This window comes from Diceros bicornis, chromosome 41 (genome assembly GCF_020826845.1).
Source record: "Diceros bicornis minor isolate mBicDic1 chromosome 41, mDicBic1.mat.cur, whole genome shotgun sequence".
Taxonomy (NCBI): domain Eukaryota; kingdom Metazoa; phylum Chordata; class Mammalia; order Perissodactyla; family Rhinocerotidae; genus Diceros; species Diceros bicornis.
Genome location: NC_080780.1, coordinates 4,494,900 through 4,518,499, shown reverse-complemented (window position 1 = coordinate 4,518,499; position 23,600 = coordinate 4,494,900). Strand labels below are relative to the sequence as shown.

General features: G+C 40.5%; 1 protein-coding gene and 1 non-coding gene across 2 annotated transcripts in view; both read left to right on the top strand.

Moving 5' to 3' along the window:
* The window catches only part of SUN3 (Sad1 and UNC84 domain containing 3), a 34,435-nt gene that overhangs the window by 1,549 nt on the left and 9,286 nt on the right, over positions 1–23,600 (top strand). Inside the window, exons 2-6 of the mRNA XM_058534787.1 lie at positions 1,427–1,488; positions 7,412–7,515; positions 14,030–14,070; positions 15,138–15,297; positions 16,408–16,492. Coding sequence (XP_058390770.1) covers positions 1,427–1,488; positions 7,412–7,515; positions 14,030–14,070; positions 15,138–15,297; positions 16,408–16,492 — 452 coding nt within the window. The remainder of the gene's footprint in view (positions 1–1,426; positions 1,489–7,411; positions 7,516–14,029; positions 14,071–15,137; positions 15,298–16,407; positions 16,493–23,600) is intronic.
* On the top strand, positions 11,425–11,531 carry LOC131400122 (U6 spliceosomal RNA). The gene has a single exon (XR_009217298.1). It is a non-coding gene; the product is annotated as a U6 spliceosomal RNA (small nuclear RNA).

Genomic DNA, 23,600 nt, shown 5'->3' with positions numbered 1-23,600 from the left:
GCAAAATTTAAAGAAAAACACATATCTAAATATAAATGAAGTAGCTTCCAGATTTAAGGTCACTTTCTTAGCCATTCTTCATGGACGGGGAGCAGGGAATTGTGTCCTTCAGTTGATGGAGACTAGTCAAAAAGCAAGCCCAAATTGCTGGTGACTTGCTGGAACCTCGGGACCAGCACCGCCCCCTTCTCTGAGTTGTGATCCCGAGCTTCTCCTGCTCCATCAAGCTGCCATCTGTAATTAATGAATGATCCATCTTAATTTGGTTTTTCATATGTTTTAAGTAGAAATTCCTAGTTTGCCAACTTAGAGTACTTTGTCCAGAAGCTCCTAACTTTCTCTCTTAGCTGGATCAAATTATGTTAGCTTTTTTTCTTTTTTCTTTTTTTTCCCTTTAGAGAGTTGGGTGTGAAAAGGTTATAACTGCAACCACTTTGTAAAATTGTTGGCAGAATCTACTGATTCTGAGTATGCGCATACCCTGTGACCCAGCAGTCCCTTTCTTGGGAATATACCTAAATGAAACAATTACACATGTTCATCAAAACCATGTACAAGAATGTTCATAGCAGCATCGTTTATAAGAATATTTATAAAGCATTGTTCATCATAGCCCCTAATGCCCATCAGCATTAGGATGGATCCCCACATGTGTATACAGAGTGGATACAATACGGTAATGAGGATGAAGGACCTATCACTATACACCATGGGAGCGTGGATGACTCTCACAAACGTGCTGAGCAGAGCAGACATACACACCGTTCTGTTTATAGGCTGTTCAAGACCATACAGGCGTAATCAGTGCTGACAGAGGTCGGGAGAGAGGTGACCTTTGGGTGTGGAAAGTGCAGAGTCTGATGGGGGCTCGAGAGGGGCTGCTGACGGGGTGTGGATGCTCTTTCTTGTTCTGGATGAGGTTACAGGATGTGTTCATTTTGTGAACATTTTGTGACCACTGGGCCGTATAATTGATTTGTGTCCCTGACTGTATGTATGTTGTACTGCAATAAAAAATTGGAAAAGGTTATGATTACTTTAAAGGATTTTATCAGATAGTTGTTAATTGTCATAGTTCTTTAGCTTAATACCTAATTTCCATGAAATCAGACTCTAACTTTTTTTTTAAGCTCATTCTACATTCCAGATCTCTAGGATAACTTCCTTTGTTTTCTTCTTTACAACCATTTGTAGACATATAAAAAGGCACATAACAGCATAACTGTAATGTGTGTGAAAGTGAGGGATGTCCTGAAAACTATTTTCCATCAATTTCAAAGATAATGGATTAGGAATTAAATTAATCCACAGACTCAACCTAGTATAAGCATGTTTGTTGACTTGGTTGTAGTGGTTAGTTTAAAGTTCAAATTAAAGGTTAATGGTGATGTATTGTTAAATCTTTTTGTTGTTTTTATTCATTTAGGTTAACTCGATCATGGAGGATTCTCATAAGTATGGTGTTTATATCGACTTTTCTTCTTATGGGTAAGTCTTACTAAGGAATGATCCTTAAAGCAATTTCACAAGATGTTTCTGTGTGGTGAGAGAGCGTTCAATGGAATGACACATTATAAATGCCACAGAAAGTGCTGGAAGTGACCGCACGTTCTTAAAGCAGTCTTCGCGCGCGCGTGTGTGTGTGAGAGTGTGTGTATTTTATTTCCAATTATGAAAGTAATACAGGCTTCTTTATGGAAAATTAGAAAGTGCTTTTTTCCTCTTAGAATCGTGGTTTAAAATTACAGAAGTTGCTTTTAAGTTAAGAATTCTTAATATTTTATTGCAAACACATACAATTGACCCTTTCTAGGTGATTCAGCTTGGGAGATTTTGACAGCCAAACACAGGATTCTTGAAGAAATGACTGAATGGGCAGTTTGCAGGAGTCTGACTGCCTATATCATGCACCACAACCTCTAGTACCCTGGAAAATTGCTCTTTAATATATGGGCAACTTGAAGCATATAGTGCCCATTAAAATGAAGGTTTCAGCCCAGTTATTGCCAGGAAATGCTGTTTTATAATGCAGCAGTATTTTAGGTGCTATTTCATTGTGATTGCACGTGTACACCTGGACCGCTGGCTATCTTGACACCGCACCAGCCCAAGCCCTGCTTCTCCTTCCGTTGACCGCGTCTTAGTGGCCTGGAGTGCCCATTCCATCTCAGTGGACCTCTAGACTAGACCTGGAATATTCTAAGAACTGCACACTGCTTGGCTTTGCTGCCTCTGGGCCTTCTTGTCTTCATCTCTGCTGACCTTGGGCCGTCACCCTGAGCTGGCTGCCCCACCTTGCTGCAGCTGGCCCCATCTCATGACCCCTCTGTGATGAAATTTTCCCACAGCCCCACCCAGACCCGTGTACGGTGATCCAGGCCTGCGCGTCTTAGTCTCCACCTCACTGCTCGTGTCAGGAGCACGTGGTGTGAGCAGTGGAACTATTTGTGCTCAGGATTTTCCTCCTTTTGGAAATTGTACCCCATATTCCTTTGCTTTCTTTTAAGATTGAATTCTTTGCATCTCCACAGTGCCAGATCCATTTTTAGACACCACTGGTATGTAAATAATTTCAGTGGTATTAAACTGGACTCAGATCCTTTTTTTCTCTATTGAGGTGAAATCCACATAATATAAAATTAACCATTTTAGAGTGAACAATTCAGTGGCATTTAGTGCATTCACTGTGTTGTGCAACTACCATTTCTAATCCCTAAACATTTTCATCACCCCAAAAAGAGATCCTGTACCCATCATGCAGCTGCTCCTCATTTCCCCTCCCTCGGCCTCTGGCAGCCACCAGTCTGCTTTCTGACTCTATGGATTTATGTGTTCTGAATATGTCATATAAACAGAATCATCCAATGTGTTACCTTTTTTTCCGGGCTTCTTTCACTAAGCATAATGTTTTTGAGGCTCCTCCATGTTGTAGATGTATCAGTACTTCATTCCTTTTTTGTAGCCGAATAATATTCCATTGTACAGATGGACCACATTTTGTTTATCCATTCATCTATTGATGGGCATTGACTGTTTCCACCTTTTGACTGTTGTGAATAATGCTGCTTTAAACATGGGTGTTCATGTACTTGTTTGAGTCCCTGTTTCCAATTCTCTGGGTATAAAACTTGTAGTAAATTGCTAGGGAGGAACCGCCACACTGTTTTCCACGGTGGCTGCACCATTTCACATTCCTGTGAGCTGTGTAGGGGGGCTCCCATTTCTCCACTTCCTTCTCAACATTTTTGTGTGTGTGTGTGAGGAAGACCGGCCCTGAGCTAACATCTATTGCCAATCCTCCTCCTTTTTTTCCCCTTTTGTCTCCCCAAAACCCCAGTAGAGAGTTGTATGTCATAGTTGCACATCCTTCTAGTTGCTGTATGTGGGACGTGGCCTCAGCATGGCCAGACGAGCGGTGTGTCAGTGCGAGCCGGGATCCGAACCTGGGCCGCCAGTAGCGGAGTGTGCGCGCTTAACCGCTAAGCCACGGGGGCGGCCCTCAACATTTGTTATTCTCCATTTTTCGGGTTGTAGCCATCCCGGGGGATGTGAAGTGTTGTCTCATGGTGGTTTGGGTTTGCATTTCTCTAATGACTAGGGATGTGGAGCACCTTTTCAGGTGCTTGTTTGCCACTCACATGTCTTCTTTGGAGAAATGTCTGTTCAAGTCCTTTGCCCATTTTTTGATTGGGTTGTCTGTCCTTTTATTTAGTTGTAAGTGTTCTTTATATATTCTGGATACTGACTCTTCTCAGATATGATTTGCAAATGTTTTCTTTCATTTAGTAGGTTATCCTTTCACTTTTTTAATAATGTCCTTTTATGCACAAAAGGTTTTAATTTTAATGGTGTCATATCTAAGAATCTATTGCCAAATCTAGGTCATGAAGATTTACCTCTAGTTTTTTCAGAAATTTTTATGATTTTCACTCTTATATTTAGGTCATTGATCCATTTTGAGTTAATTTTTGCTTATAGTGTAAGGTAGGGATCCAGCTTCATTTTTTTAGCATGTTGTCAGTTTGTCCCAGCATCATTTGTTGAAAAGGTAATTTTTCCTCATTGAATGGTCATGGCATCCTTGCCAAAAATCAATGAGCCAGAGATGTATGGTTTATTTCTTGATTTGCAATTCTATCCCATTGGTCTATATGTCTATCTATATGCCATTAACACACCATTGGGATTTTGATCTGAATCGCTTTGAATATAGATAGCCTTGGGTAGTATGGCCATCTGAACAATATTAAGTCTTCTGATCCATGAATGTGGGTTATCTTTTCATTTATTTTTGCTATTAGTTCTGTCAAGTCGATTCCAACTCCTAGGGACCCTGTGGACAGCAGAGAAAAACACTGCCTGGTATTTTTGCACCATCCTCTCATCTTCCAGCACTATATCAGTCAATGCTCTGCTGCTATTCATAGGCCAATTTCTTCAGAAGTGGGTGGCCAGATCCTTCTTCCTAGTCTGTCTTAGTTTGGAAGCTCTACCGAAACCTGTCCACCATGGGTGACCCTACTGGTATTTGAAATACTGGTGGCATAGCTTTCAGCATCACAGCAACACACAGCCACCATAGTATGATGACTGATAGATGGATAGTGTGGTTCCCTGAGAGAAACAAACCTGGGCCACAGTGGTGAGAGTGCTGAATCTTAACCACTAGACCACCAGGGCTGGCTTCCATTTATTTAGATCTTCTTTAATTTCTTTCAGCAATGTTTTATAGTTTTCAGTTTTGGTTCTAAAATGAATCTCTTCTAAGCAGCATATAGCTGGGTCAAAAGACAATCTCTCACTTTTGATTGGAGAGTTTAATCCATTTACCTGTAAAGTAATTACTGATATGGATGGACTTACTTCTGCCATTTTCCTATTTTTTTCTCTATGTCTTATACTTTTTTTGTTCCTCACTTCATCCATTAGTGCCTTTTGTGTTTAAATGATTTTTTTGTAGTGTACTGTTTTGATTCTTTTCTCATTTCATTTGATGTATAATTTTTAGATATTTTCTTAATGGTTACCATGGAGGTGACAGTTAACACTCTAAACTCCTAACAATATAGCTTGAATTAATACCGACTTAGCTTCAACAGCATATAAGTACTCTGCTTCTATACAGCTCTGTACCTCCCTCCTTTATGTTGTTTTAAAAAATTACATCTTTATACATTGTGTATTCATTAACGTGTATTTATAATTATCTTATGTATTTACCTTTTAAATCATGTAGAAAATAAAAATAAGAGTTACAAAGCAAAAATACAATAATGCTGGTTTTTGTATTTACCTATGTAGTTACCCCTACTGGAGATATTGATTTCTTCCTATGACATTTACTCTCTAGTGTCCTTTCACTTCAGCCTACAGGACTCCCTCTGGCATTTCTTGTATGGCAGGTATTATGGCAATAACTCCTTCAGCTTTTGTTTCTCTGGGAATGTTTTAATTTCCTCTTCATTTTGAAGGATAGTGTTGCTGGACATAGAATTCTTGGTTGGCAGGTTTTTTTTCCCCCTCTCAGCATGTTAAATACATCATCTCACTGCCTTCTGGCTTCTACGGTTTCTGATGAGAAATCTGGTCATAATCTTATTGAGGATTTCTTGTACATGATAAGTAGTCTCTCTCTTGCTGCTTTCAAGATTCTCTGTCTTTGGCTTTTGACTGATTGATTACAGTGTGCCTTGGTATAAGTCTCTTTGAGTTTATCCTAGTCAGAGATTTTTTTGAGCTTCTTGGATGTGTAGATTTATGCTTTTCATCAAATTGGGAAGTTTCAGCCATTATTTCTTCAAATATTCTTTCTGCCTCTTTCTCTATCTTCTCCTCCTGGGACTCCCATAATGCATATGTTGCTATGTTTGATGAGGTCCTGTAGGTCTCCTAGGCTCTGTTTACTTTTCTTTATTCTTTTTCCTTTCTGCTCCTCCTGCTCAGACTTAATAATTTCAATTGTCCTATCTTTGAGTTTATTGATTCTTTCTTCTGCATGCTCAAATCTGATGTCAAGCCCCTCCAGCAAGTTTTTCATTTCAGTTATTATACTTTTAAACTCCAGAATTTATATTTGATTTCTTTTATAATTTCTCTATTGATATTTTCATTTCATTCGTATAACACTTCTTTGGTTTTCTTTTATTCTTTGTTCATGGTTTTCTTTAGTTTTTGAGCAACTTTAAGGCAGTTGATTTAAAATTTTTGTCTAGTGAGCCCAATGTTTGGGCTTCTTCAGGGATGGTTTGGGTCAAATTTATTTTTCCTTTAATTGGCCACACTTTCCTGTTTCTTTGTATGCTTTGTAATTTTGTGTTGGAAACTGGGCATTTCAATATCGTAACGTGGGAACTCTGGACATCAGATTTTCCCCCTTTCACAGAGATTGTTGGTATTGCTTGTTGAGGGCTGCAGTCCTTGTTTGTTTAGTGATAGTTACTGTTCTGATATCTCAGTGGTCAACCAGTGACTTGACAGAGATTTCCTGGAGTCAATGAGAGGGAGAGAAAGAATGATAACTACTCTCCCGGTCTTTACCACTTGGCTCTAAGCTGGGGCACTATCTCAAGGCTAAGCGGGGCCGCCCACTTAGCCTTCACCTCCTGCTTGCACAGAGCCCACAGATCCACCCAAGGGGCAAGCCTAAGTTCCTCTCTAGGATCTTTTTTGAGCATGCATCCATCCTGGACATGCACATTGCATTCCCTTTTCCCTTCCAAGCCCTTAGTCTTCCCACAGGAGACTTCCTCCTCTGCCTTCTCCCAGGGAGGGAGACAATCATTTGGGTCTGTCTGCCACTTGCCCTATTCACTGTCCCTTGTCCAGGTGGGCATGGCCAGTTTGTCTTTAAATCTTTTAACAGACATCACAGCCTCCCAAAGAACCATTCTAGCCCAAAGGAGTGGGATAAAACAAAGATCAACCCCTGCACCAGCTAATCAGGGGAACACTGAGCAGGTCAAAACTCACAGTCACAGTAGTTGAAGAACAAGGTCTGTATTAGCCCCCTGGCACCAGTAAGCTGCACCAGGAATATAGACTGCCATCTGCACAGCCACTGCCACCATGCTGGGGAATGGGAGATGGTAGGCAGGTGAGTGAAAATGTCACACTGCTCTCCTAGCCAAAATAATCTGCTCTTTTCTTCAGTCCTCTGGTTGCTGTAAGTTTTGGATTAAATTTTAGAATTGAAAAAAGGTTGATCCTGTCTGTCTTTGCCAGCTTATTGTTGTTTCGTGGAGGACTGATTTTTTAAGCACCTTACGCTGCCATTTTCCATATTGTCACTCAAGAATCTGATCTTCTTTTTAAGAGTGTATATACCCTTCATGCTTAGAGAAATTTCTACTGATACATGTAAAATATCTTATAAATGTTTCCAGATAATGAGAGTTGGTCTTTTTTTTAACAGGGCTTAGAAATCACATGTGGCTTAAACAAACAGAGTTTCCTCAGAAATCCAGATCATTTTATTCTGTAATTGCGGAGTATGGTTCAAGGCTTTATAATTACCAGGTGATGTTTTGTTAAATCATTTTATGTGTCACTCATTTAAAATTTAATATGCTACAAGGCAAGTCCAACTTGCAATATGTTAACTTTGTTTTGCATGAGAATATCTAATAGAAATAATATAGGGACCAGAGTTCTATTAAGTGGCTTTATGTCTAAGAGACTCCAAAAATTCTCAGGTCTCTGATCCCTGCAGGCTCCTGCCATAGACTGCATGTTTGTGGATCTGTTACCTCTTTTGTTTTCCCTGTTTCTCCCTTTGGCAAGGGGAGCATCTATGCTGTGGCTGCCCCACCACTGTATTTTGGAAGCACATAACTTCTTTGGTTTCACAACTTCACAGCCAAAGCGTAATTGGTTTCAGGATGAACTGTAACTCAGGTCTTAGCCATATCTGACTTAGATGATGTTTAGGTGAGACTTTGGCTTTAGACTTTTGAGTTGATACTGGAATGAACTAAGATTTTTGAGGCTTTGGGGATGGAATGAATGTATTTTTCATGCAAGAAGGACATGAATTTTGGGGGGCCAGGGTCATAATGCCATAGATTGTTTGTGTCCCCCAAAAATTCATTGTTGAAACCTAATCCCCAGGTATTTGAAGGTGGAGCTTTTGGAAGGTGATTAGGCCATGAGGGTAGAGCCCTCATGACTGAGATTAGTGCCCTTATAAAAGAGACCCCACAGAGCTCCCTCATCCTTTCCACCATGTGAAGACACAGTGAGAAGACAGCTGTCTATGAACCAGAAAGATTCACCAGACACCGAATCTGCTGGCACCTTGATCTTGGACTTCCAGCCTCCAGAACCATGAGAAATAGAGCCACCTAGTCTGTGGTATTCTGTTATAGCAGCCCAAATGGACTAAGCTCCCCAAAGGAAGTTCCAGCACGTTGAAAAATGGCAACTAGACTTTTATTGTTAACCACTGTCTGATGCTCTGAGCAGATGGCCTCCCCTGTGTCCAGAAGCTGGTTAGGTCTGAATAGGCTTAGACTGAGGCCAGACACTGATGTCCTCTCTCTGATCCACCCCACCTCTACCTCCCCAGCTTTCCAGACCAAGCCTTGTCCATCCTACTCTCTGGCCTCTGAAGACCAGAGAGAGGAGGAATGACAGGGGCTGCGGCTATGTCAGCCACTGTGGGAAGAAGGGCTAGACCAATGGACTCCACCCCATCAGTGACTTTGGACCTGACTTCATGCCCTTTTCCCTTAGGGTCCTAAAATCCTCTGCTTCCTAGCTCATCCAGCAACTGCTGAATTTCAATGTATCTTCTCATGCAGAGTCCCTAAAGGTGAGATTTTGCTGGTACAGCCCCAGCATCATTCCAGTCCAGTGACGACTATTCCTCAGGAAGTTCATAGATTGATACCCGGAATTGCTCCCCGTTTCAAGGATGTTGCTTGCTCTGCGTATACTGAGAATTTGTGAGCACCAGAACCTGGATGAAAGAACAGCCATGTGGAAGCCACACAGGGAGGGTCAGCCTGAGATAACTCCTATATCACAAGGTCCTCACATCAAAGACCAGGATGCAGGCCCCTGGGAGCTGGGGCAAGATAGTTAAATCATTGTCAGAAAAACAGAGATGAGAACTCAGAGTGTACAATGGTGGTCTCCACAATGCAACCCACATTGTGATGGCTAATTCTATGCATCAACTTGGCTAGGCTATGATGCCCAGATGTTTGGTCAAACACCAGTCTAAATGTTGCTGTGAAAGTATTTTTTATTTCTGAGGTTTACTCAAGCAGACTTTGGTTAAAGCAGGTGACTCTCCAAAATGTGGGTGGACCTCATCCAATCAGTTGAAAGTCTTAAGAGAAAAAGACTGAAGTCCCCCAAAGAAGAAGAAATTCTGCCTCCACACAGCTCTCAGACTTGAGCTGCAATATCAACTCTTCCCTGGATCTCCAGCCTTCTGGCCTGCCCTGCAGATTTTAGACTTGCCAGCCTCCACAATCATGTGAGCCAATTCCTTAAAAAAACCAATCTCTCTCTCTATATATACACATCCTATTGGTTCTCTCTCTCTCTTTTTTTTTGTGAGGAAGATCAGCCCTGAGCTAACATCCATGCCAATCCTCCTCTTTTTGCTGAGGAAGACTAGCCCTGAGCTAACATCCGTGCCCATCTTCCTCCACTTTATGTGGGACGCCGCCACAGCATGGCCTGACAAGTGGTGCGTCGGTGCGCGCCGGGGATCCGAACCCTGGGCCGCCAGCAGCGGAGCGTGTGCACTTAACCGCTACGCCATGGGGCTGGCCCCTTGGTTCTCTTTTTCTAGAGAACCCTGACTAATACACTTATAAATTTCTCTGGCAGGTTCTATCAGGGCTTGAAGATTGGGGTCCCCCTCTGCCTACAATATTCTGCCCCAGATCTTTGCAGAGGTGGCTCATCTCTGGGCTCATTCCAGCCCAGCTCAAATGTCTCAGAGAGGCTTCTGTGACCAACCCGATACCCATGACAGCATCCTATACATCCAGTGTTGCCTCTACTTTATCATGGATGCTTCATTGACTTGTTGACTCTTCCTACCTTCTCCCCCTCGTACTATAACTTACTGAGCAGGAGTTTGTCCAGAGCTTAATGCAGTCTCCAGGTACATGGAGGCTCCATGAATATCGACATGAATCAATAAATGATGAGAGAGTGTTGTCTGTGCCATTTTCAAAAGACACCCTTCCCTTCCACCTCTCAATTTTAGATGGATCAGCACACTCATCAATGCCTTCCCCTTAAAAATTTCTAGGGCTGAGCATCTAAGGCCAGTATTTTTCATGAGGATAGGGGTTTTGCCGTGGTCATTTCACTATTGATCAGTGTTACCCTGTTTTTCACAAGAAGAGAGCTCTGTTAGAAACCACTTGAGACTAATTTCGATGTGACTCTTTACAGATCCTGAGCTACAAGCAATAGAAGCTGTTTTGTGGCTTGTTTTTATTCATTTAACAATAGATTTCAGATACATTCCCTTGTCTTTAGAGATTATTTTATAACAGCATTTTATGGCTGACTAGTATTCTAATGAATAAATAATATATTCAGTAAATACTTATTTCCAAACAATTGAGTTGTTCACAATTTTTCAATATTATAAACTTATACATCCTTGTTGCTAACTCTTTTCACTCATCTTTAATTTTTTACTTAGGATAAACTCTTAAAAAGATGATAAAAGAAAGAATATTCACAATTTTTAGGTCACCTTTTTGCATTGAATCTTAATGACTTAATACTGCTTTCCAAAAAGTTAGATGTGCTCCCCCGTCTCCCACCATGGAGAACAGGATGATAATTATGCACCAGAGTGATTGTAAGCACATTAAGTATATATTTCATTTTATCTTCAAAATGATCCTTTAATAAGAGTATTAACAAATCTATTTATAGATTAGGAAGCTGGATCAGAAGAATTAAGGAAATTAATGTGTATGCCTAAGGCAGCACAGCTGTAAATTCTGGACCTAAAATTCAAACCCAGACTTCATGAGACTGGGCCCGTTGGTCTGCACCGTTCGCTGTTTATGCTGAGGACGCAGTTTTATTGTCGCACTGTACAGCCTCAGCAACCATGTAATCACCATCACAATAAAGAGCTTAAGACCAATGATTGCAAATGACTTGTCCAAACATGTAATTAGTCTATACCTAAAGCCCCGTATAAAGCAGCGAGCTTACTTATTTACCCAGGGGTACAAACTGCAATCATTGTATCTTCTGAGACACCTGGAAGTTATATGGTTTAAAGTTATTTTATGAGAGTTTTGTTAAGAAAATAAACAATGGCCACATGAGGCGTTGGTTAACACTTGCGTTGAACTTGTCCCTGCTCAAATGACTGGAGCCAGGTTCTAAGGCATAAAACTTTGTGTCTCAGTCAACATTCCGCGAAAAGACGAAACAGCGCTCTCTAGGGCAGCACGGGTACGAAAACTGGAACGATACAGAGAAGATTATCATGGCCCCTGCCCAAGGGTGACATGCAGGCTCCTGAAGCGTTCCATATTTTTAAGAGTAAAATAGTTAAAAACAACGATGACAACAACAAACAAACTGTGCCTCTGCCCACAGCTATTTCTTTGCCTGTCTCTACTCGACCCTTCATTTCTCAGGAGGTTGTCAGTTCCACACCTGCTCCATTGACTGCAAATGCCAACAGGTCCTCCCTTCATGGGCGTTGTTAGGATTGGGAAGCAGGGGTTTCGTTAGGAGCTTTGTTGGAGAAAACAGTATCTTGGATGCTGTGCAGTCTGACTGAATGCTCCAGACGTGCTCCGAGGGGAGGCCCACTGCATGCAGGCAGGGAACTCCAGGAAGCATCTTAGGAACGCAACACCTGGTTCCTATCTCCATGAGTGCTGCGGACGGGATTTCACCAGCTGTACACAAAGCAGCCTTTCCCACACCTCGATTTTTTTTTTAACACCGTGGATGCTGTGAATTTTGATCATCCCCACTCCCTCCCACCGACCTCCAATTTGGTTGCTATGATGCTCAGAAACAAATATATGGTCCATAGGTAATAACCTCCTGGAATGTAAGGCATATGTGTGTGCCAGCCCTGTCCTTCATGTGATATCTTTTCCAATCCTGTTTTCTCTTCATTTTTATTTCCTCACTTCTTTTTGGTCCTATGTCTTTTTATACTATATTTGTTCCTATGTAAAGCCACCTGAAATCCTTTTGGTAAGAAGGCAAAATAAAAAATACTTTTAAAAGTCTGGAAATTTTTAGCTTTCAAGGAACTCCCAAATTCCTTTATCACCAAATTAATGAAGGAATATTTTTTTTGTATGTTCTTTTAAGGCTAGAACAGAAAAAAGAAACAGAAATTGAAAACACTGCCCCTACTGATGGGAAACTTACACAGAAACTGAAAAACTAGAAATAAGGATCTCTCTGTGCCAAAAATAAGCTCTCAAATCCACGTCTTTGTCAAAAGAAAACTGTTGAGGAGAGCCTATACGAAATTAAATTGCTCAGCAGAAAAAAAAAAGAGCAAGGGGTAATTATTTTCTCCGTGCCATACTGTGTTCCCTTCCCATGCCATTGTCACATATCATGCAATTGCCTTTATGGGATGGTCCTGTGTGTTGCACAATTTTTGGCAGAGCAAACCAATAGGAAATCAGAGCCTTTGAAACAGGAAAGCAGATGTCAGCAGAGAAGGACAGAGCATTAGTTCCCAGATAACATATCGATGGTCACTGTGGTGGGTTCAAGGGTGACCCCCAGAGCCTGTCAAAGTGACCTTTACTTGGAAAAAGAGTCTCTGCAGATATAATTAGGGATATTGAGATAAAATTGTCCTGGATTTCCCAGATGGGCCCTAAACACAATGACAAGTGTCCTTATAAGAGAAGCCCGGAGGAAAAGGCCGTGTGGAGATAGAGGCAGAGACTGGAGGGATGCAGCCGCAAGCAAGGAGGGCCAGGGGCCGCCAGCAGCTGCACGCAGCAAGACGTAGAACGTCCATTCAAGCTTCGGAGGACAGCGCGGCCCGGCTGACACCTTGATTAGGACTCTGGCCTCCAGAGTCTCTCCCCAGGACTGCGAGAGAATAGATTTGTGTTGTTTCAAGCTACTGGGTTTGCAGCCATTTGTGGGAGAGCCTGGAACCCACGCGACACGTGAAGCTCGGTGCACAAAGGAGCTGAGGGCCAGGCAGAGGAAGCGGCGTGCGTGGCAGCAGTCCACTGCCCCTCGTGTTGACCTCCTAACTGACGCCTCCACCGTGGCCCTGCATGCGTGTCCCTTTCAGCAGTTTTATCCCCCTGGCCATTCTCAGCCCGGCTCAGGCGCCACCATTCCAACGTGAGATGGTCCTTTCCAGATACCTCGCTAGTGTCAGGTAAATGTCTGCAAGTCCTCGAATCCAGTTATGTTACTGCTAATTGAATCCAGTAATCAGGTCCCTTTTGTAGAAAGGGGGTGCCCCTCGCTGTCTACGAGGAGCAGCCTAAGGCCTCAGCAAGGTCCTCTGATGTCGGAATGTGCTCCCCCCTCCCTGAACCCTCCCTCCTCTCCCCTTCTTACCCCCCTTCTTCCCCCTCCCTCCTTACTCCTTCCTTATCCCCTGCCTCCCTCCTCCCTCCCTTCTGCCTCCCCTTCCTCCTCCTCCCCCTCCCTCCCTCTGCACCCGCTGCCTCCAGGCTTCCAAGCCCTTCAGTCCCAGCATTCTGCCCCTTCTTCCTCCTTTCGTGTCCTCAGAAGGCGTTTAGCACTCTCACAACCTTGAGAAACAGGAAATGTCTCACCATCTTAGAGCTCCAGTACCAAGTTACTGTCACTAAACAGGTCTGGCTGTTACCTCATCTCCTCCCAATATGAGCACTATGTACAGGAAAGGCTGAAAAAGATACAGGTATCTTAGAGGATGCTCCTGTGTCCCTCCTGTCACACGTGTATATCAAGGGTAGAAGTGTGATTTCTTTCCTCTTCACCAATGAGAAGAATAACTCGACTTGAATAGTCGGGATTCAGAATGCTTTGTCTTTTTGTTTATCAGGCCAGACTTCGAATGCCGAAAGAGCAAGTGGAACTTTTAAAGTGAGTGAGATTTTCTGATGTGTGCAACTTTCTGGTGTGGTTCCAAATTGTAAAATTATAAAACAAAATCATTCCTATGGATCAATCCTTAAGGAAATAGACATCGGGAGGCGCTTTCAATATTATTTATGATTTAAAAAAGGGAAAACAACCTAGATAAGAAAGACAGGCCCTGGTCAAATATGCTGGAGTGTATGCATGTAACGAAGAATTATGAAGCCACTAGAATAATTCTAAAATATGCCTAATGATTTGGGAAGTGCAGTGGGACGCAAAATTATAAATACGATCTCTATTTTGTTACTAAGTTTTTGGGAATAAAAACTGTTATAAACACACCAGAATTTAACAGTGTTTATTTCTTTTTTTCTGTATTTTTCAAATTGTGAGCGTGCATTTTTTTACCAATTGGGAAAAAATACTAGATAAGGAGCGCTCACATTTTTTCAACAGAAAGAAGTACTTATTGGCTTGACATTTTCTTATTCTCGCTACCAGTAATTTTCAAACTGTAAAAGTAGCAGAACCTATTCTTCCAAACTAAACTCTGGCACGCTCATGCTGTTAACAGGTGAAGGGCAACTGTCTTGGCTGTTCCTCCAGCCACCCCCTGCCAAGGGCTTGTCCACAGCACCCCAGGGCTCAGTGTGAAAACCACTGCTCATACCACTCTCAGAAATGCAAGGTGTGCCATTTGAAGGAGTTGAGGGCTGGGATTTAGGACTCACACTGTGAAGTCACCCAGCCTCAGGTCGGGGCAGCAGAGCCCCCGAGGGGCGAGGGATATGTAAGGTTGATTGAGTGCAAGGTTAGTTAAGCCCTATTGCCTGTGCAGAGCACACCCCAAGCCCTAGGACGCCCCTATGAAAGCTTCTGAATATCTTTGCCTTTCAAGTGTAGTGAAATGCAGTGCTCTAGACAACTGGGCGTTCCCGGAGCTCCCCTCGTGTGAGAGTTTATTTCTTCTACAACACAAAGCACCTCTTCACTTTGCTGCCCCCAAGCCCAGCACCAGCTGATGCCAGGAGCCCATACCTTCCTTTCACATTGGGGGTCTCCATTTACAGGAAGGAAAGCCAGACATTGGAGAACAACTTTCGTGAAATTCTATTTTTAATTGAACAAATAGATGTTCTGAAGGCACTGCTTAGAGATGTGCAGGATGGCCTGCACAGTTACACCTGGAACACCGACGGAGACCCGACCGAGGTTCAGAACCACACAGGGGTCATCGATGAGGTGAGGTGGGGTTGGGGGCGGTGGCAGGGGACGTGGTTAATATTTCCTTCTGGTGTCACATTCCATGGCTTCTTTGAGTGTAGAAACTGAGTGCTGACTGATATGTGGTTTGTGTCCTTTTCTTAAAAATTCTTCCCTGACATTACTTTCATTTACTTTCACTAAAGCTTGCCCCTGGGAGCCCACTTTTTCATAACTGCTGTGGCACAGAGAAGACTTTATGTTGCAAAGAACTTCCTACCAAAAGAAATAACAGCTTCTGTTTTATTTTCCAGTAAAATAAAAACAAAAACAGAAGATCATTCAGAAATGGCAGTCTCTGAATGTCTATACACAAATACCTAAATAACAAAATGTTTTTATTCGTGGATCTAAAGCTAGGGTATTTGATCTACTCAGCACCAGATTAGGCAACACTGCAACGAACCCCAATGAGACTGGTCTTGCTTCTCTTCTCCCTCCACTAGCTCGAGCTTCTTTCCTTCCCTCTGCTTTTTGAAATGCAAAGAAACCTGACACTGACCACCTACTGCCTCCCCAGCTTACTTTGTGGGGGCCTGGGACAAAGTACCGCATCAGTTAGGACTCCAACTGTTATGGCACCTAGAACGCTTGTGTTTTTAGAACGTTCTTAAGAGTGCAAATGGATGAATAATTTCTAACATAAGCAATCATGTACTCTGTGCAAATTGCCTTGATTCCCAAATACCGGTAGAACATTCAAGTTTTTATTACTGAGCAGAGACACTAATGAAAGAGGGGCACAGCAGGACACACACGCAACCTCATTTGACTGCCTCCCTGCCAGAGCATGATGGGGAAGTCCTTAGGGCTTGGAAGGGGCCTTTGGTTCAACCTTGCGCTGTGACCTTGGGGGACAGACTGAACACACTTTGGCGGCTTAGTTGCCTCAGCTGCCAGAGAAGGTGATATTAGAATCTGTGCAGCTCCTGGCTCGGCATGCAGCTTGGTAAATGTTCACTGTTGTTATTATTTTGCAGATTTGGGAATTTAGGTCCAAATCAACAAAGTAAATTGTCAAAACTCAAGCAGTTGGCAGAGATTGTTAACAGAAAACTCTTTTTTACATGTGTACAGGAAATGTCAAATTTGGTTAATTATGTACTTAAAAAGTTGAGAGAAGACCAAGTCCAGATGGCTGATTATGCCCTTAAGTCAGCAGGTGAGTAAAGAAGCTGAAAAAGCCAGTGTAAAAAGTGTCTCTATTCTTTATATTTATTTATTAGGAAAACATATTTATCTATCTGGTAACTTGAGATGGAGGAAAAATTACCAAATCTAGACAATGAAAAAGAGGATAGAAATGGTTGTAGTTGATTGCTCTCTGGGTGCAAATCTGAAAGGGAGTAAAAACTGTGCAGCGTCATTAGCCTGCATTGCAAAGGACCACAAAGAGGGCTGACACACCACTGTGAAGTTGGGGATGCAGGAGATAGCCTAAGCATCCCGAGCACTATAGCATTTATATTTTATATACTAAAATGACTAATCTAAACATATTATTAGTGATTAAACGATAGCATTTAAAGACTGCTTATAATAGTCTTGATATCCTCCAATTAAAATTAATTTTTAAGGGCTTAGACTGTGACTCATTAACGTTAATATTCTCAACGAGGCCTTGCCTCTAATAGTCTACAAACGATATGTGTTCAGTGAACAATGTGGAAGGAGAGAAGGAGGCAGAAAGATGGCAAGAGAAGGAGGGAGAAACTATAAAGCACACACAGTAACATTAATTTTACTGATTGACAAAGCTAAATTTATACTGGGGAAATAATTTGTATCCTGCATGAAATAGAGAGCATTTGGACCAGAATGATTATTCAGTCATGGGTGTGTTTGTGTGTGCGTGTGTGTGCATGTGTGTGTGAGTTGAGAGAGAAACAGAGCAAGAAAACAGACTTGCCTGAACCAGGGTTCCCTGGAGCCTGGGAGGCATAAGCATTGAGATAGATGACAGAACGTAAACCATGGCATGCTTTTTCCATTTGTTTAGTTTTGGCATTCTGATACACTCTTTTTATACTTCTTCCTTCTTTTCTACTGAACGTATGTGTGACTTCCATTTTGAAAAACCCATGATGACAAATGTAGGTCCAGGGATATCCCATGTAGAACAAGGAAAAGCAGAAAATACTGTGGTTCCTCAATAAATTTTAGCATGAAGCATGATACCAGCTTCTTGTTGGGCCAAGATGGAGAAAACCCATGTAAGTCTCTCTCCCCCACTGATTACAATGAAAAGGTTTGGACAAAATATAAAAAGCAACAACCTGAATATTATGAAGCATAAACAAAAGCAGACAGATTGTGGAGAGATCAAAACCTGGAAAAGTGACCTGCATGGGGTCAGTTTACTGTTTGTCTTGTCTTTTCTCTCACAGTTTGGGCTGAGGCTGGCTGTAGTCACAGAGCTGCAAAGCAGTGGCAATGGGGTGGGTGGCTAAAATTGTGAGAGAAATTCCACCTTTCTAGAAAGAACCTTAACAAAATAGTCCTGTGGGCCAGAGAGTGTGGGGAGAAAGCCTGAAAAGACAGAGCTGGAGAGGAGATGCCCTGCTCTCGTCTATGTATGTGGCCAACTCTGGGCTTACCTCCTAGCTGCTGTTTCCTGAGGACAGGCTGACAGCAGCATGGCAAAGACTGAGAATTTGACAGATAGTCAAGCCATGGTTCAAGTCTTAGACTGACCGCTGAGTGGCACGTGGGCAGAACAGACCTATAGCAAAGGCTCTGAAAACTAAGTGAGATTGGAACCACCACCTGTAGAAAAGGAGGGAGCACTGTGGTCTGAACATTTCTGGGTTGATTATCTGATGAAACAAACAAAAGCCTTATTATAGGATTCAGAGTCTCACAGTATAATATTCAATACGTCTAGGGTGCGATTCAAAATTACTTGACATAAAAAGACCTAGGAAAATATGACCAATTTCCAAGGGAAAAGAAATCAACAGATACCAACCCCATATTGACACAGATGTTGGAATTATCATGCAAAGACTTTGAAGTTGCTAGTGTAACTATGCTTTATGTGGTGAAAGTAAGCACACTTGAAATGAATGAAAAGATACAAGCTCTCAGCCAAGAGATAGAAACTATAGAAAAGAACCAGATGAAAATTTTAGAACTAAAAAATACAGTATCTGAGAAAAAATTCACTACATAGGCTTAATAATAGATGGAAAATGACAGAGAAAAAAATTAGTGAAATTGAAGATAGATCAACAGAAATTATCCAATCTGAAGAATGGAAAAAAAAGGGAAACAATTTTGAAAAAAAATCAACAAAGCTTCAGAAACCTATCAGACAATATAAAAAGGCCTAATATTCTTGTTCTCATAGTCTCAAAAGAAGATAAGAAATCAATGCCAAAAAATAACTTGAAGAAATAATGGCTGAAAAAATCCCAAATTTGGTTAAAAACATAAATGGACAGATTCAAGAAACTCAGCAAATCAGAAACAAGTTAAACTCAAGGAAAACTACATCCAGACATATCATAATTAAATTGCTTAAAATCAAAGATGCAGAAAAAATCTTGAAAGCAGCTAGAGACACATACACACATTACATATAGGAGAACAGTGATATGCATGACTGCAGATTTCTTATTGGGGACCAAGGAGATCAGAAGAGGAAGGAACTACATCGTAAAGTGCTGAGGTAAAGGAAATGCCAATGCAGAATTCTAGATCCAGCAAATACATTCTGTAAGAATGAAGGTGAAATAAAGTCATTCGTAGAAGAAAGAAAACCGAGAGGATTCTTTGTCAAAAGATCTGCTAAAGGAAGTTCTTCAGACTTAGCAAAAATGACCCCAAAAGGAAACTTAGAACTTGAGGAATGAAGAGAAAGCAACGGCTAAGACAAATATCTGAGTAAATATGAGATGACAATTTCCTTTTCTTAAGTTCTTTAAAATACATATGACTGTTAAAAGGAAAAATTATAACCTTATCTGGTGAAGTATTAATATATGAAGATGTAATACATGTGACAGCTCTAGAGGAAAGGTCAATGGGCGAAGTTAAAGGGACCACTATGGTTTAAAGATTTTATATTTTACATGAAACGGTAAAATATTAACTCAAAATAGACTGGTTTTGAGTTAGGTATGTGTATTGTAATCACCAGAGCAACCTCTAAAAAAAAATACAGAGACATCCAAAAGCCCATGAATAAATTAAAAAGGGATTTTAAAAAAATCAGCTAATGTAAAAGAGGGCAGGAAAGGGGTAGCAGATGAAGAAAACCAGAGGAGACAAAAGAAAACAAATAATAAAATGGTAGACTTAATTCCAAACATATCAATAAGCATGTTAAATGTACATGGTAGAGACATGCCAATTAAAGGTGATTGGCAGGTTGCATAAAAGCAAGACTCAAATATATGCTGTCTGCAAGAAATACACTTTAATTATAATGACATAAATAGGTTAAAAGTAAAAGAATGGAAAAAAGTATATCATGCAAACAACAATATTTTACAAAGTGGAGCAGCTGTATTAATAACAGACTGAGCGAGCTTCAAGACACAGAGTATTATTATTATACTATAATAAAATATTATATTATCATTATATAATGATAAAAAGGTCAATTCACTAAGAAGACATAACAATCCTAAATGTAATTGCATCAAAATAGACACACAAATCCATAATTTTAGTTGGAAATTTCTTTTTTTTTTTTGTGAGAGAGATCAGCCCTGAGCTAACATCCGTGCTAATCCTCCTCTTTTTGCTGAGGAAGACCGGCTCTGTGCTAACATCTATTGCCAATCCTCCTCCCTTTTTTTCCCCAAAGCCCCAGTAGATAGCTATATGTCATAGTTGCACATCCTTCCAGCTGCTGCACATGGGACGCGGCCCCAGCATGGCCAGAGAAGCGGCGTGTTGGCGCTCGCCCGGGATCCGAACCCGGGCCACCAGCAGCGGAGTGCGCGGACCCAACCGCTAAGCCACTGGGCTCGCCCTTAGTTGGAAATTTCAACACTCTTCTCTCTTAATAGAAAAAGAATATAGAAAATCAGTCAGAATATAGAAGATCTAAACAACACTATCAAAAGGTTGATCTAATTGACGTATATAGAATATTGCACCAAAAAATGTCAGAATACACCTTCTTTGTAAGTGCACATGGAACTTTCACAAAGACAAATCATGTTCTGGGCCATAAGGCAAAAATAAATTTAAAATAATGGAAATGATATAGAGTATGTTCTGTGACTATAATGGGAACATAAACTAGACATCAATAACTAAAAGATATCTAGAAAATCCCCAAATATTTGGAAATTAAAGAATACATTTCTAAATTACTCCTGGGTCAAAGACAAAGTTACAACAGAAATTAGAAAATATTTTAAAGTAAATGAAATTGAAAACATAAAATATCAAAATTTATGGTTTGCAGCTAAAGCAGCACTTAGAGTGAAATTTAGAGCAACAAACATTTATATTAGAAAATAAGAAAGTTCTCAAATGAATGATCTAAATTTCTACCTTAAGGCAGTAGGACCTAAAGCAAGGAAAAGGAAGTAAATAATAAAGAACAGAAATCAATAAAATTTAAATAGAGAAAAACAGTTAAACAAAAAATAAGTTCTTTGAAGAAACATTGATAAAAGTTTAGCCTGACCGTCCAACAGGGGGAAAATAAAAGAGAGAGAAGACATGAAAGACCAACAGCAGGAACGAAAGAGCAGACACCACTACAGACACTATAGGATTGAAAAGATAATAAATGAATATGACAATCTCATGGCCCCAAATCTGATAATTTGATGAAATGGACTAACTTCTTAAAAGACACAAACTATCAAAGCTCACTCAAGGCAAAGTAGATAACCTATAGTTATTACATAAATTGAATTTATAGTTAAAAAACTTCTTAAAAGGAAAACTTCAAGCTCAGATGTCTTCACTGGTGATATCTACCAACCATTTAAGAAAGAAATAATGTTACGACACAAATATAAAGTAGGAGAAGAGAGAGGGAACTTGCAACTTATTTCATGAGGCCATTGTTATCTGGACACCAAAACTAGACAAGGACGTTATAAGAAAAGAAGTATGTCGGCCAATATACCTCATGAACAAAGGACTCTGCTTCATCTATTTTGAAGCTCTTCTAGATGCAATCATATTTAGGATTATTATTTTTGTTGATGAATCCCCCTTTTTGCCATTATGTAACGTTCCTCAACAAAATATTAGAAAATCGAATCTAGTAATATATAAAAGTGATAATACAACATGGCTGAGTCGGGTTTATCCTGAAAAGGCAAGGCTGGTTTATCATTTGTAAATAAATCAATGTCATTTACTATATCAACAGACCAAACTCAAGAAGAAAAACCAGATGATCATGAAATTAGATGCACTAAAATCAGTGAACAAAATTCAATATCCTTTCATGATGAAAAAAACTCTCGGCAAACTAAAAGGAGAATTTCCTCAACCTGATAAAAGATGCCTGCAAAATTCCTCTAGCTAACTTCACACTTCTTGGTAAAAGACTAAATGCTTGACTCTAAGATGAGAAACAGGTAAGGATGTTCAATTTCATCATTCCTATTCAATACTGCAATAGAACTCCTAGCCAGCAAGATAACACAAGAATCAAAGAGAGAGAGGATGAGAGAGAGAAAGAAGAAGGAGGAGGAGGAGGAGGAGGAGGAGGAGGAAGGTTAGGAAGAGGAGGGGAAAGAGAGGGAGGAGAGAAAAAAAGCATGCAAATTGGAAAGGAAGAAATAAAAATGTCTCTACTCACAGACAACATGATTATTTACAGAGAAAAGCACCAAAAGATCTACTAGAAACTAATACGTGAGGTTAACAAGTTAAATTGTATATATACAATCTTTAGATACTAGTAATAAAAAATTGGAAAAACAAATTTGAAAAAACAGCACTATTCACAGTAACAATAAAAAATGTGAAATACTCAGGTATAAATCTAACAAAATGTACACAGGATCTGTGCGCTAAAAACTAAAAAAAACCCATGAATGAAAGAGGTAAAAGAAAACCTAAGTAAAAGAAAACCTAAGTAAGTGGACAGGTATATGCCATGTTGGTGGATTAGAGGGCTCAATATGTTGGCGCCACTCACATAGGCAGTAATCTTTACTGTACATATTAAAGATTTTGTTCTTATTATCTTTAAGCTAAATCAGGTTATAGGGCGTTGCTCTGGTCTCTGATGCATATCCAGTGAAACAAAGATTATCAGGAACTAAGACCAGATGTCTGCCCCACCCGGAGACCAGCCCTTGTATAACTGGCCTGTAGTCTTTGTTCTACAAGATGGTTCTTTAGGATGCTAGTGCCCCCATCTTCCAATGTGCTAGCTTATCACTTAATAAATGCGCTTTCTCTCCTACCACCTTGCTTCTCGACTGACTGTTGGCTTGTCTTGTGGCAAGTAGAAGAACCTCCATTTTTGGCAGTAACAAATATTGTTAAGATGGCAATTCTCCCTAACTGGTCTATCGATTCAATACATCCTAACTGAAATCCAAGCAGGATTGCTTGGAAATCTACAAGCTGTTTCTAAAATGTATATGAAATGGCAGAAGAACTAGAATAGCCAAAACAGTTTCGAAAAGGAAGAACAAAGTTGGAGGACTCACACTACCTGATTCTAAGGCTTACTGTAAAGCTACAGTAATCAAGAGAGTGCGGTATTGGTAACATCAGTGGAACAGAATAGAAAGTCCAGAAGTAGTCCCACACATACATGGTGAATTGATTTTTGACAAAGGAGAAAAGGCAAGTCATAGTGCTGGAAGAGTTGGACATTCATATGCAAAACTAAACCTTGATTCGTGACTCCCACCTTACAAAAATCAACTAAAAATGAGTCCTAGACCTAAATGTAAAGCTTAAAGGTATAAAACTTCCAGAAGAAAAAATAAGAGAAAATCTTTGTAACTTTGAGTTGGGGAAAGATTTCTTAGATATGACACTAAAAACATGATCCATGAAAGAAAAAGAATGGATAATTTGGACTTTATCAAAATTAAAAACTTCTGGTCTGCAAAAGACAGTAAAGAGAGTGAAAAGACAAGTCACAGGCTGGGAGAGAGTATTTGCAAACCAAATATTTGACAAAGGACTTGTATCCAGAATTTATAAATGCTCTCAAACTTCAATAATAAGAAAACAGCCAACCCAATAAAAAATGGGCAAAAGATTTGAAAGTCATTTCATCAAAGAAGATAATGAATATCAAAAAAGTACATGAAAAAATGCTCAAC